At 41.1% G+C, this 13,692-nt stretch overlaps 1 protein-coding gene and 1 non-coding gene across 7 annotated transcripts in view; both read right to left on the bottom strand.

Moving 5' to 3' along the window:
* Positions 1–841: 841 nt before the first annotated feature.
* LOC121274711 (SLAM family member 7-like) overlaps positions 842–13,692 on the bottom strand; it is a 49,357-nt gene continuing 36,506 nt past the window's right edge. For 5 of the 6 annotated variants that reach the window (XR_005942290.1, XR_005942291.1, XM_041182041.1 and 2 more), the window contains one exon: positions 842–1,165. Coding sequence is in view for 3 of the 6 variants with exons in the window: in XM_041182041.1 (XP_041037975.1) it covers positions 1,141–1,165 (25 nt within the window). In the remaining 3 variants the exon portion in view is untranslated. Of the gene's footprint in view, positions 1,166–6,055; positions 6,119–13,692 lie in introns of those variants that run through there. The other variant, XR_005942292.1, reaches the window with a different exon arrangement.
* Positions 8,172–8,278, bottom strand: LOC121275512. The gene has a single exon (XR_005942482.1). It is a non-coding gene; the product is annotated as a U6 spliceosomal RNA (small nuclear RNA).

The raw sequence follows: 13,692 nt of genomic DNA, 5'->3' as shown, positions 1-13,692 counted from the left end.
ATGAGGTAAAGACAGCAGATTTCCTTCTCTAAAGGGGCATTAGTGAACCAGATGGGCTTTTATGACAATCAATAACATTTTCATGGTTACTAATACTGAGACCACCTTTTAAAATTCCAGATTTTATTAATTGAATTCAAATTCAATAGTATTTTTAATCTTATGCTGCCTTTTGGCATGCAACTGGGAATTTGAACATATCATCTGCAAAATTTCTAATTTATAACAATTAAACTTTTCAACCTAAAGAGACTGGCCCAAAAATATAGCTTCATCTTAGCAGCAGATCAATATTTTTATGCGTCACATTATTATAAAACAATCTCCCATGTACCATGTGAAACTCCAGGGGATCTCTTTATTGGTGAAAAGTAACAAAAAAATACATTTATATTGCTAGTGTTGGGACCACCATAATTTCTTTTAATGGATATTTCCTGTTGCAAATTGGGGCTTTGTGAAACAAATACAAAATATAAAAATGACTCAAGTGCTTGCTTAGCCCACCTTTGACTAGATTGAAGAAGCACCTATGGAATAGACTTGAGTATCTAACCCTGATCACATGGGGATGTTATTGTCCTGTCCCTGAAATATTCTGTCATATCAGTAGAGGACAGTATGATTCAACTCACACAAGAAGTAGGATTCTCGAACTGCTTATAGGATCAGCAGATGTTTAAACCCAAGAAGGTATCAGCAGCACTCAAACTTTTACAAATGTATTTGGTTTTAAGTCATAATATGTGAGCAATGAAGAAAAATACTATCACAAAGCCGCTTTTTAAGTTGGTGCAATGACTTAACAGACCGGACAGGTTTCAACAAGAAACAGGTAACCTTTATTACAGGTGCTACATGCTTGATTGGGACTCTCTTCAGGAAGCCCTGGATTGCCCACGCTCAGGGCTCATTGGTCAGAGCCTCCCATTACATGACTGCTGATAGACAGCAGGAGAGACTATAACTTCAGCAACTACATTTCCTCTCCCTTTAGTTTTTTTTACAATTTTTATTTACAGAAAAACATTTGAATATTCAACAATATACATATATATAACTTCAGGTGATTAAAAGTCAAGTCTCTGAGGTGCTTTCCTTATATGGCTGAAGCGGTGTAGCTCTATCACTTGAGGTTCCTCAGTAGGATCGACAGGATCTGTAACTGCAACATGAGACACATCATGAGAAAGTGGCAGCTCTGGGTTTGGAAACTCTGTAGAAACATCAGGAATGTCTATTCTAGGTCAACCTGTCACCTCAGGAATTGATGGTTTGATGTTAATCACAGGCAGAATAGTTGGTTGTTGGAATGTCTCTCCAGCATGAACATGATCTACGTGCTTACGAATGATTCTATCTTCCATTTGTACTTGAAAAGATAATGGACCAGCTTTTGAGACAATGGTTCCAGGAACCCAATAAGGTCCACTTCAGAAATTTTGCATGAATACCGTGTCACCTACACTGAATGTGTGAGCATTGCTGTGTATATTGTGCTTCAATTTTTGATTACTCTGATTCCGCTCTACCTTCCCCTCCAAATTTGGAAGCACCAGGTTTAACCATGTACATAAGGCGGCGTTTCATCAATAATTCATACGGTGTTGAGCCTGTAGTCAAATGTGACATTGTATGATAATTGTGAAGAAAGCGGGAAAGTGGAAATTCTAGAGTACTTTCTGAGCAACTTTTCATACCAGACTTGAAAGTTTGTACATCTCTCTCGGCTAAACCATTCGATGAGGGATTGTAAGGGGCTGCTTTAATATGTCTGATTCCATTCAGGTTCATGAATTTCTGAAACTCTGCTGGTAAAGGCTTTACTGTTATCAGAAACAACAATTTCAGGTAGGCCATGTTTGCTAAAACAGTGACTCAACTTCTCAATAGTTGTGCTTGATGTTGGCAATGTGACTTCATATACGTCCATCCATTTAGAATGTGCATCTACAATCAACAAAAACTTGGTCCCTAAGAATGGTCCTACATAAACAATAAATAGTGAAGCACAGGATCGACCAAGCCATTCTCAAGGATGCAGGAGAGCTGAAACAGGCAACAGCTGTTGTTGCTGACAGTGGAGACAGTGCTTGATCATGCTTTAATTGTCACTGTCAATGCCTGGCTACCAGACATAACTTTGTGCAAACATTTTCATTTTTGATATGCCTGGATGCGCACTGTAAAGCTCTGTCATGAGTGGTTCTCTTCCTTGTGAAGGGAAACAACTCTTGATCCCCACAACAAAATTCCATCTTGACAACTTAACTCTGTGTTTCTGGAATGGAATAGTCTCAAATCTTGAGATACAGGTGAATCTGACCATCCTTGCAAAACAAAGCCTCTGTCTTTCGACAATATTGGATCTCTGTTTGTCCAATTTCTAATTTGCTTCACACACACAGATGAAGAATCCAAGGAATTCAGTAATAGCACAACTTCTTGCGGAACAAGAGCATGTACAATGCTATCTGGCATCGGGAGACGACTGTGTGCGGGTCTGCATTTGCAATTATATAAACTAGGATGGTACATAAAAGCATATTCATATGCAGATAATATCAGAGCCCAACATTGTATTTTTGCTGATGCTATTGGTGGAATGGCCTTATCCTCACTGAATAAACCCATTAATGGTTTATGGTCCAACACAATGGTGAAATGTCGTCCGTGTAGGCACTGGTGGCATTTCTTCACTCCGAATACCACCAATAAACTTTCCTTTTCTGCTGGGAATAAGTACTTTTGGCTGTAGAGAGGGCTCTCGAGACATAGCCAATGGGTCTTTCTGATCCATTTTCCATTCTATGTGATATCACGGCTCCTACACCATAAGGAGAGGCATTACATGTTAATGCCAATTCTTTCAGTGGGTCGTAGTGTACCAATAAACACGGCAAATGCAACAGTTTTTTTTACTTTTACAAAGGCCTCTTCCTGTTTTGAATTCCACTGCCAACGGTGACCCTTTTTAATAACAAGTGTAATGGTGACAACACAGTTGATAAGTTAGGCAAGATTGGCTATAGTAGTTGATCATACCCAGGACAGACTTGAGTTTGGTTACATTGGATGGTGAGGATGCATCTTTATTGCCCAAACTTTCTCTTCTACTGGATGCAAACTCATGGCTTCCACCCTGTAACCCAGGTGAGTAACTTCTGGTGCTTGAAATGTGAATTTTTCCTTTTTTAACTGTATGCCGGCTTCCATGAACCTCTTAGCGCCTCCTCCAGGTTGGCCAAGTGTTTGGTCATGGTTGACCCTGTGATCAGAACATCATCTAGATAAACTACCACTCGGGGAAGTCCTTGCAAAAGACTCTCTGTTTTTCTCTGGAAGATAGTGCATGCACACAATACTCCAAAGGGTAGGCGAGTGTACTGATAAAGACCCTTGTGCGTGTTTATAGTTACATATTCTCTCAATGTGCTATCTGGTACTAATTGTTGGTAGGCTTGGCTCATATCCAGTTTTGTATAGGACTTGCCTCCTGCCAGCTTTGCATATGAGTCATCTATCTTTGGAATGGAATACTTGGCTAGTTTTGCTGCCTTATTTACGGTCAATTTAGTCAAATGCGTATGGTTTGGTCAGTCTTAACCACTGGAACTTTGTGTGCTGCCCATTCCGAGAATTGGACAGGCTGGATGATATCCAACTTTTCTAACTGGCACAGTTCTGCATCCATCTTCTCCTTCAACGCATAAGGTACTGGCCTTAAAGAAATATGGGGTCACCTGAGGATCCACATATATCTTGGCCTGCATGCCTTTTAACTTCCCTAATTCATCCTGAAGTACACTGTCGTATTTCCTTAGCAGTTCACAAAATCCTCCTGTTTTCAAGTGAAATATCTCAGACCAGTCAAGCTTGATCTTCTGTAACCAGCCTTGGACTAAAAGATTGGGTCCTTCTCCTTTCGCTATTATCACAGGCAGCTGGGCTGTGTGTTGCCTATAAGACACTGGTACTGTGGCGATGCCTTTTACCTGAATAGATTCTCCAGTGTATGTCTTTAATTTAGTGGTTGTCTGCTCCATGTTTATTGGCTGCCTACCTTCATTAAGGTATTTGAAAGTGTTCTCTCCCACCACTGTAGTCGAAGCACCCGTATCCACCTCCATTATTAGTTGCTTCTCATTAACTTGGACTGTGACAGTGATAGGTTTGGTTTATACAGCAGTAATGTCACACAGGGAATAGATGTCGGTATCGACAGCTTCAGGTTCTGCTGTATTCTTTAATTCAATCATGTTGGTTTGCTGCTTTAGGGGTTGTTTCGACTTTGCCCTGCATTGCCTTACTACATGAATTTTCTTGTGGTAGTAATGGCATTCTGCCTCCTTGAATTTACAGGTGTCTGGTCCGTGGTCATCTCCAGATCGAGAACAACTTAATTGTGGAGTCGCTGCCGAAGTGTTCCTACTTGGCCTTTTCATGTTTCTAACAGCGGACATTACATCTCGCTTCGATGCTGTGGGTCTGGTTTTTGTGCCACACTCGGCAGTAGAATTGTGCCTCACATGAAGAGTGGCGCCATGTTGTATGTGTTACAAAGCCTGAGTCTCTCGCAGCACTTTCCATGGCGAGGGAGATTTCTAGAGTGCAATTAAAGTCGATGTTGACCTTGGCGATTAAACGCGCTGAATGGCGTTGCCCTGAACTCCACAAACTAATCGGTCCCATAGCGTATCATTTAATGTGTCCCCGAAGCCACAGTGTTCTGTCAACTCCTCAAGGATCGCTACATAGGTTGCGAGGAACTCTCCTGGGGCCCTAAATCTGGAATTAAATTTAAAACGCTGCATTTTTACAGATGGCTTTGGCTGGAAGTGTGTTTTCACAATGTCCACTAATTCATTATAGAACTTAGAATTGGGTGCGCTTGGGGCTGTTAGGCTATGAATGAGATTGTATGTCTTACTGCCACATACACTCAAAAGGATGGCTTTCTGCTTTTTCTCCGTGGTAATTTTATTCGCTACAAAATAAAATCCAAGGCGCTTTACGTAATGGCTCCAGTCTTCCATATTTGCATGGTAAGGATTAATTCTGCAGAAGAGTGGCATGACTGGTGAGTAGTGTTTTCTTTTTCTTAAGATTCAATGTACTCATGGTAACAAGGTGAGGTGCAATGTTGGAGCTATCCCATCCTGGTCGTCAAATGTAATGACTCAACAGAGCAGACAGGTTTCAACAAGAAACAGATAAACTTTAGCACAGAGAGCTTTTCAGGTGCCAAATGATCGATCAGGACCCTCATCCCTTGTCAGGAAGCCCCACACCTTGGGTTGCCTGTGCTTAGGGCTCATTAGTTGGGGCCTCCCAGAACATCACCTGACCCCTGATAGACAGCAGGAGAGGCTATACCTTTAATTACTACAGTAGGTAATCAGATCATTTGGTTTAACTACTCAGAGAGTGATGCTACAATGTGGAGTGGTTAAGGTGCACTGTAACAATTCTGTGATTCTGTGAATAGCATAGATGCATTTCTGAGGAAACTAGGTAAGCAAGTAAAGGAGGAAGGACTAGAAACATAAGTTGATCAGGTGAGATAAAGTAGTGTGCAATGTAGCTTGTGAGGACTATAAACACTTTTGTAGATCAGTTTGAACAAAGGGCCTGCTTCTGTGCTGTAATTTCTCTGGAATTCTGCGGATTAGATAGCAGTGTTGAATCAATCACTTCACGCCTCATGACAATACTTTTCTTAACTATTGTTTGAACTAGATTTTCATCTGAAGTATTTGAACATTTATGTTACAATAATACCTAGAAAGCTGCCAAGTCCACAACAGGTCTACAAACTGCTCAACAAATACTTCTTGCAAAAAGAATTCAACTGTTTTTTAAAACAGCCACAGTCTATAATTTTGTAATTTTTTTATCATAAACATTCTGATGCAGTAGTACATTGCAGGAAATGTTGAAGTAAGTGTTTAATTTCACCCAACACTTGGGTATGGTTCTCAGTTTTGCACAGTTGGTGACCAGAAGGGGTTTCCAGTCATCAGCTGTCACAAGAATAAATGTAATTGATCAAATGGTGGAAGTTGATCAATAAATTGTACTTGAGGGTGTTTGCTGGATGATCATTCACTTGTCATATCTAAAAATTGTATAACATTAACATAATCTATTAGATTTTGATGCAAAATTATTTCACACGTTGATAAACCAACACAAAAATATTATACAATTGTTGTGAAATCACATTACACAAAGTCACAGTAGCATTGACTTCATTTAGCCATAATCGACTGTAGAATTGAATCTAATTGGGTCTGTCATTTAGTACCCTTACCCTTGTATGTTTAGGCTTTTAAAATTTATGGGCTAGATTTTAGGCTGGGGAGGCAGAGTCCCCAATCAAATAACTGCAGCCTACTGGTCCCAGTAGCACCACTGGGAGCAGTGACCACTGCTGGGATCGCATCCGGTCCCCAAAGGCAGTCATCAATGAGGCTGGGTGTGAAGGTGAGGAGCATGGGTCTCACAGGGGCCAGGCTAGCAGGTCCCAGTGAAGGGTTGGAGGGCCAGAGTGGACAGGGCAGGGGGAGGGGAAATGTGGGGGTTGGAAGACTTGGGAGGAGGCCCTCAGTGGGCAGAGGGGGTCCATAAAGGAGGTGCATAAAATAAAGGTTAAGGGGGTGTAAAATCCTGGCCTAAGTGGACAAATTGCTGAAAGTGCAATATGAATGAACAGGGCAAGCAAATGGGTATCTTGTTAACCAATCAGATTGAAGGATTGTGAAGTTAACACTGGAAGAACTGGGAAGGAAGTATAAATTAGAGTGGGAAAATTCATTGTCCAATCAGTACAGAAAGAGAATTGAAGAGAGGGAAAGAGAGAAATAATTGAAACAAAGTTAAATATTAATCAGTAAAACCTGAAGAAATGAGACTCCATAGTTGTAATAGTTAATTTTCAGTGTCAGAGAGCTTGTTTGGAGTAATTAGTTTTTATCTAATTGTTAAAATATACTTTGACTGAAATGACCAAAACCAAACTTGCTCTTTAGTTGATACTAATTCAGCAAATTGAATAGCGAACCAGACAGTGAGATGCCATTTTCCTGAAGTTAATGATAGAGACAGATCACCGACAGCAACTTTTAGATTTCCAAGTTTAACCACTCAGGCCTTCCAATCTGCAGTTGCTGCAGGATTTGCAGGTAAATAATGGCCTGTACCATTAACCTAGTTGTTATTTTAACAGCAAATTATGGATCGTAAATGTTGACCAGAGTATAATTTTAAAATTTAGCTTTTTTAAGTTAAATAATATGATTATATTTATGCTTATTCTCTGCATTTGAGGATTAAATAGCAGTGTAAAAACAAAATCTCCAAATCAGGCTTGGTATTAAAACTGCCCCTTTCTGTTCAGAGGATCTGTTGACATCACAAGGAGTTGGAGGCAGGGCTGTAGTTATAGCATGTGTTACAGCAAAATAATTTACTTATCCAGCAAAGAGTCCATTTAAACAGCCCTACAGCAAACATTCTACACAGTGAGTTACCACGAATTACATCAAACAGAAACTACAGGAACTGTAATAACTTTAGCAAAATGCAGTGAGACCAGTATTGGATGAGTAGAAATTTCTTCCAGATAAATATTGGGAAGACTGAAGCCATTGTTTTTGGTCCCCATTCTTAACTCCAGTTGCTGATTCCATCTCTCCCTGGCGACAGTCTGAGATTAAGCGAGTCTATTTGCAAACTTAGTGGCCGAGATTTTCCATCGTCACGGGCGAGACGGGAAAATTTAGAGAGCAGCCAAAAGTCGATTGACTTTTGCTGCTCTCCAAATTTTCATGTGTCACCTGCGATGATGTCTGCCACTGGCGGGACCAGAAAACCCCACCCAGTGTCACACTGACCTCGAGATAAGCTTCCAACCTCATATTTGTGTTATTGCTATGACTGCCTATTTCAAACTCCATAACATAGCCTGATTTCAGCCCTGTGTCAGCTCATCTGCTGCTGAAGCATTTTGTTACCTCTAGACTTGACCATACCAACACACTCCTGGCTGGTGTCCCATATTCTGCCCTCTGTAAACTTGAGGCTATCCAAAACTCCGATCCCAGCTCTTAATTCACAGCAAGTCCTGGTCATCTATCAACCCTGTGCTCCATAAGCATAACTGTTGTTTTTTTTTAATGGAACGCCTCACGAATTTGCGTGTCATCCTTGCACAGGGGCCGTGCTAATCTTCTCTGTATCGTTCCAATTTTAGTATATGTGCTGCCGAAGTGAGCACAATAATGAGAAACGCAGTCGGCTTGTGACATACAAATTATACATGTGAAATCAATCCCAGACACTTAACAGCAATGAGTCTAGTGACTAATGCCTAATGATTAACAGTGCAATTAGCCAATCAATAATATTCTGGTCGGGAATAGTGATGGCACTATTTGCAGCACTTTCCATTTGTTTTTTTCTGAAATAATAATTTAATTATAAATGCTATTTAGTTGCAGCAGACCTTTGCTGCTGGACTTTTTGGTTTCAGTTGCATAGAAGATGTCAAGTACACTTAAAATAGTCAGCCTGGAATGTGTCAAACAGGTAAGAATGAAATTATTTGGATTTATCGAACAAACCCATTTGTAGAAGGTGCTGGCAAACAAAACAACATAATCTTCAACTAAGCACAGTGTCAGTTTCCATACTTACACAGATAATACCCAGCTCTACCTCATCACCACTTCTCCCTATCCACTTTCTCTAAATTGTCACACTTCCTGTCTGACAGAAAGTATTGGGTAGGAAGAAATTTCCATCAACAAAATATTGGTCTCCACCACAAACTCCAACAGCCAAGCCTATTTGATCATTATAATATTACCCAACTCCACCCCACTTCAGCTGCTGCTGAAACCCTCATTCATGCCTTTGTTATCTTAAGATTTCACTATTTCAATTCATGTCTGGCTAGCCTTCATTTTCTAAACTAAGGTCATCCAAAACTCTACTGCGTGTCCTAACCTGCACCAAGCCCTGTTCATCCGTCACCCCTGAGCTCGCTGACCTATATTAGCTCCTGGTCAAGCAATAAATCAATTTTAAAATCTCATCCTCATTTTCAAATTTCTCAAGGCTTTGCCTCTCTCTACCTCTGTGATTTCCTCCAGCCTTATAACACTGCGAGACATCTGCACTCCTCCAATTTTGGCCTCTTGAGGATTCCTAATTTTAATTGCTCCAACATTAATAGCTGTGGCTCCAAGACCCTAAGTTCTGGGCCAGGATTTTACAGTCAGCGTGCAGGGGCAGCCCCAACACGCCAGCACATAAAATGATGCGCGATGATGTTGGGGTGTGCTTCCTGATGTCATTGCGCTGTCTCATGATATTTTGTTCGGTGAGCGCATGCCAGAGTCAGCGGTTAGGGGGCAGGCGAAAAGGCCAAGTGGCCTTTACATTTTTTTAGGAAACCTCATCCACGAGTGGCATGAGGCTTCCTGAAGCTTTTACAAATTGAATAAAAACTTTTTTTGAAAAATAAAAACATATCCCATCTCATGTGACACAGTCTTTCACGTGCATGTGTGAAAGAGGGCTGGACCCGACTCTCCCCCCTCCCTCCGTCCACACAGGTAGTGCTCAGCGCTATCGCTTGCGTATTACGCTGGGCGGTCCTTAATTGGATCACCCATGTAAAATAGCGGTGCGGAGCCGATCGCGGGCGGCAGTTGGCATTACAACCACCTCCGCCTGCTCCCACCGAGCCCGCCTGATGCAGGAAAAATTTAGACCCTGGAAATCTCTTCCTATCTCTCTACCTTGCTTTCCTCCTTTAAGGCACTTCGTAAAGTCCATTTTTTTTTTACTAAAACTGCTCTAATATATACTTGTGCCACACAGGGTCATTTTTTTGATTGGCAATATTCCTGGAAAAGGCCTTGGGCCATTTTACTATGTTAAAGGCACTATATAAACCCAAGGCTGGAATTTTCTACTTCCCCCTCCCGTGGCAGGTTTCTCTGCGGCGGGGCCAGTGAGCCATTGAAATCTCTGTTCACTCTGGCGGGACCAGAAGATCCCACTGGCATGAAGGGCTGGAAAATTCCAGCAAGTTTTTAAAAAATTCCTTCATGGGATGCGAGTGCTGTTGGCGGAACCAGCATTTATTGACCATCCCTAATTGCCCTTGAGAAGGTGGTGGTGAGCTGCCTTCTTGAACCACTGCAGGTCCATGTGTTATAGGAACACCCACAGTGCTGTTAGGAAGGGAGTTCCAGGACTTTGACCCAGTGACAGCGGGGGAATAGGGTTATAGTTCCGAGTCAGGATGGTGTGTGGCTTCGAGGAGAACTTGAAGGTGGTGGGGTTCCCATGCAGCTGTTGGCCTTCTAAGTGTTAGAGATCACGGATTTGGAAGGTGATGTCGAAGAAGCCTTGGTGATTTCTGTTGCAGGTATTGTGCAACGTAACGTAACCCAAGGAAGCGTGTAAACTTTCCTGCATTCAATTTTAAAATTGCCTCATTGAATCACACTTAGAAAATGTAATGCTTCACTCTAGCAACATGTTGCACCATGAACTGTAGACATGCCTATTGGGGAAGCATTTATTAAGAAGATGAATCATTTATTAAGAGGATGAAGAGCCTCCACATTTAATGGAACTAACCAACTTTGCAATAAATACACCAGTAATACTTTAAAAAAGACACGTGACGGTGACAGTTTCAGAGGTTTCTATGTGGCAGTTTAATTTTTTAAAAATTACTTTAAAAAAATCCTTTTTCATAAAATCCAAATTTTCTCCCTGTTGGGTGGGCCGGTTGAGAGTGGGTGCGGGCAGGCACAGAGCCGATCACTGTCCGCGATCGGCTGCGTGCCACCATTTTATGTGGCTGGGCCAATTAAGGCCCACCCAGCGTGACACGCACCCGGAAGCGCTCAGCGCTACCTGTACAGGCGAGGGGAGGAGAGAGAGTCGGGGCTTGCGCTCTTTTGCGCATACACACAGAGCTGCCTCAGGGAGGTTAATTAAATTATGAATCATTGAAAAAAGGGAAAAAAAGGTATTCAGACATGTCCCCTCATGCGACAGTGCTACATGAGCAGGGACATGTTTATGAATTTTTGATAAAAATTTTTATTTCATTAACAAATCCTTCATGAAACCTCATCCCGCCCAAGGATGAGGTTTCAAGTTAAATGCAAAGCCCGCCTGGGCTCTTTGTCTGCCCGCCAACATTAAGGTTAGACGAGCAGCCCTGACAATTATTTCAATTAGTTTATTAATAGCCTTTAACAGGCCTTTAACAGTTAGGCGGCATGCAGCTGACTCCGGTGTGCACCTGCTGAACTAAAGATCGGAATGACACACGGTGATGTCGGGACACACGCCTGACGTCACCACATGTCATTTTACGTGTCAGCGTGCGGGGCCTGCCCCTTCATGCTGAACAGAAGATTCTGCCCCTAAATAATTTAAACTTAAAAATGATTTATTTCATCTTTCGAGTTTGGTAGAATCCTTGATAGTCAAGTCTTCTTTCCCATTTCTAAGGCAGTGATGTTGAACCAGCTAGTTATGTCATTACTGCCAGCCTGTCTCTGCATAGGTTTGATACTGAATGTGGGACCACTTTGGCCTCATATAGTCAGTATCCCACCAAGCTATTCATCTTCCAACAGCCACTAGGAAAACCCATTCTTCTCACTTAATTCCCTTGTGTGCCTGACCCAACCTCTAAAACAGCCATTGGCTTTCTTTGTGGCAGGCTGGTCACACCTTTGACCAATCAAAAATCTATTATTTTAGTGCTTTTAGCCTATTGACAGTACTTCCAAACAGCTCACCTTCCCATTGCTAAATTATCTTCTTTCTTTGAAGAGAACAAGGAGCCCTCAGTATTGTGAAATTTTATATCCTGTCACAGCTACCAATTTTGTCTACCTGGAACCTTGTTTATATGAACTTTAATAATAGACTGACATCCGACATAAATCTGCTTCTGTTGTTTTGTGTCAATAATAGCTGTTCAATATATGTGAATGTATTTAGTATCCCAAATCAACATACAGCATTTGCCCACACTCAGTGTGAAGAGAGCTAAGATTTCTCACTTGCATTCCATTGTCTTAACTGTGCTTTGATCAAAATTAATTGATGTTTATCATCAAAGAAATAAAGAGCATCAACTAAGAGGGTCTTTAAGCTTTCTGGAGCTATGCTTTGATTTCTGGAGTTTGTTGAAATGCAAGGGCTGTATAAGCATTTGACTAATGACATAAATTGGAAAGCTTGTTTTTTCTTGTAAAAAGCTCTCTTGTCATGTGACACATTCCATCTTCGAAAATACTAAAGACATAACAGGACTCCTGCATAAATGAAGTGAAACCCCAACTCTAAAATGGATCAGGGTGGCAGTTAATTATGCTGGTCAGAAAGCAAAATGCAGATTTTTTTGTAAGGGTCGAAATCCATGCAAAGAAATTGCCATCAGGTCTTTTCAGCCAGAACTATTACATTTTAAACTTATGTTTATGTTGCTTTTTTGTAAAACTTGCTGTCAGAATCCAATATGGTGACCTAAATATATGTGTAATTAGGAACTTAATGCCTGACTTTTGCTGGAAGGAAAACCATCCTGACTGATAGCTTCTTCATGTTTTCTCTTAATCAGCTGATAAACACTCTGGCCACTTTGCTAACTGATAAATGTTCTTACAATAGTAACATCCAATGTCTCTACAAATATTACCACACAATGATGTAACAGATCACTGGGCAGAGTCTTTGCATTTTTCTGTGTTTCATGATAATTTGAATTGGAGCACTTACCGTTTTTACTATGGCAAGTGTGATAGACATGCACAGTGGTTGAAACTGTCATCAATGGCACCACAAGAACCAAGACCATCAAAAAGTTTCTTTTACCTAAAATACATTTATAGTATTTTATCAAACAGGATGAAACCATCCAGCTCATCGTGCTGATCCCAGATCTCTGAGAACTATTCACTTAGTCCATTCCTTTGCCCTTTCCCCATATCCTTTAAAATCTTTCTCCCGAATATTCATTCACTTTTCTTTTAAAAATCACTCTAGATTCTGCTTCCACCACTATTTCTGTTGAGGCATTCCATATCCTTAAAACACACAACATCAAAACATCTCCCAACTTCTCCCTTACCCCTTGCCATACAGTCGATTACAGTCATGATTTACTTCCAGGCATGTTGAACTTTTTAAGGAAGACTTGTGTGTTTTTAAAGAAATATAAGCAAGGATACTGAGCAAAAGATGATGTAAAGTGACCACTTTCTGGAAAATTCCTATGAGGATTATTCCGACAGACCTGTCCTGAGAGAACATGGAATGTCGCACTTGGAAAGGTGTCATGGCCTACTTCAAGCAGACACACTTAAAAGGGAAATGGGAAAGATGCTAAAGACTGAACTTTAATCTGTAGTTGCAGAGACAAAAAATTGATGACCATGTTTCAGCAGGCATTTAAAATCCATCTCCTGTTGATTCATATCTCAGAATGTGTAAAATGGTCGGAGGTCAAAGAAAACAGACTCTGGGGGCAAAGCATAGTTTATTTCCCTTACAGGAATGCAAAAGGTAAAATGGGTTAAAAAGTTAGCTGTAGAACAGTGCTCGTGTGCTGTGAGAGTGACAGCACAAGAATATCAACTCGTCACCTCT

The sequence above is a fragment of the Carcharodon carcharias genome, chromosome 2 (genome assembly GCF_017639515.1).
Source record: "Carcharodon carcharias isolate sCarCar2 chromosome 2, sCarCar2.pri, whole genome shotgun sequence".
Lineage (NCBI taxonomy): Eukaryota > Metazoa > Chordata > Chondrichthyes > Lamniformes > Lamnidae > Carcharodon > Carcharodon carcharias.
This window is presented reverse-complemented; position numbering and strand designations above follow the sequence as displayed.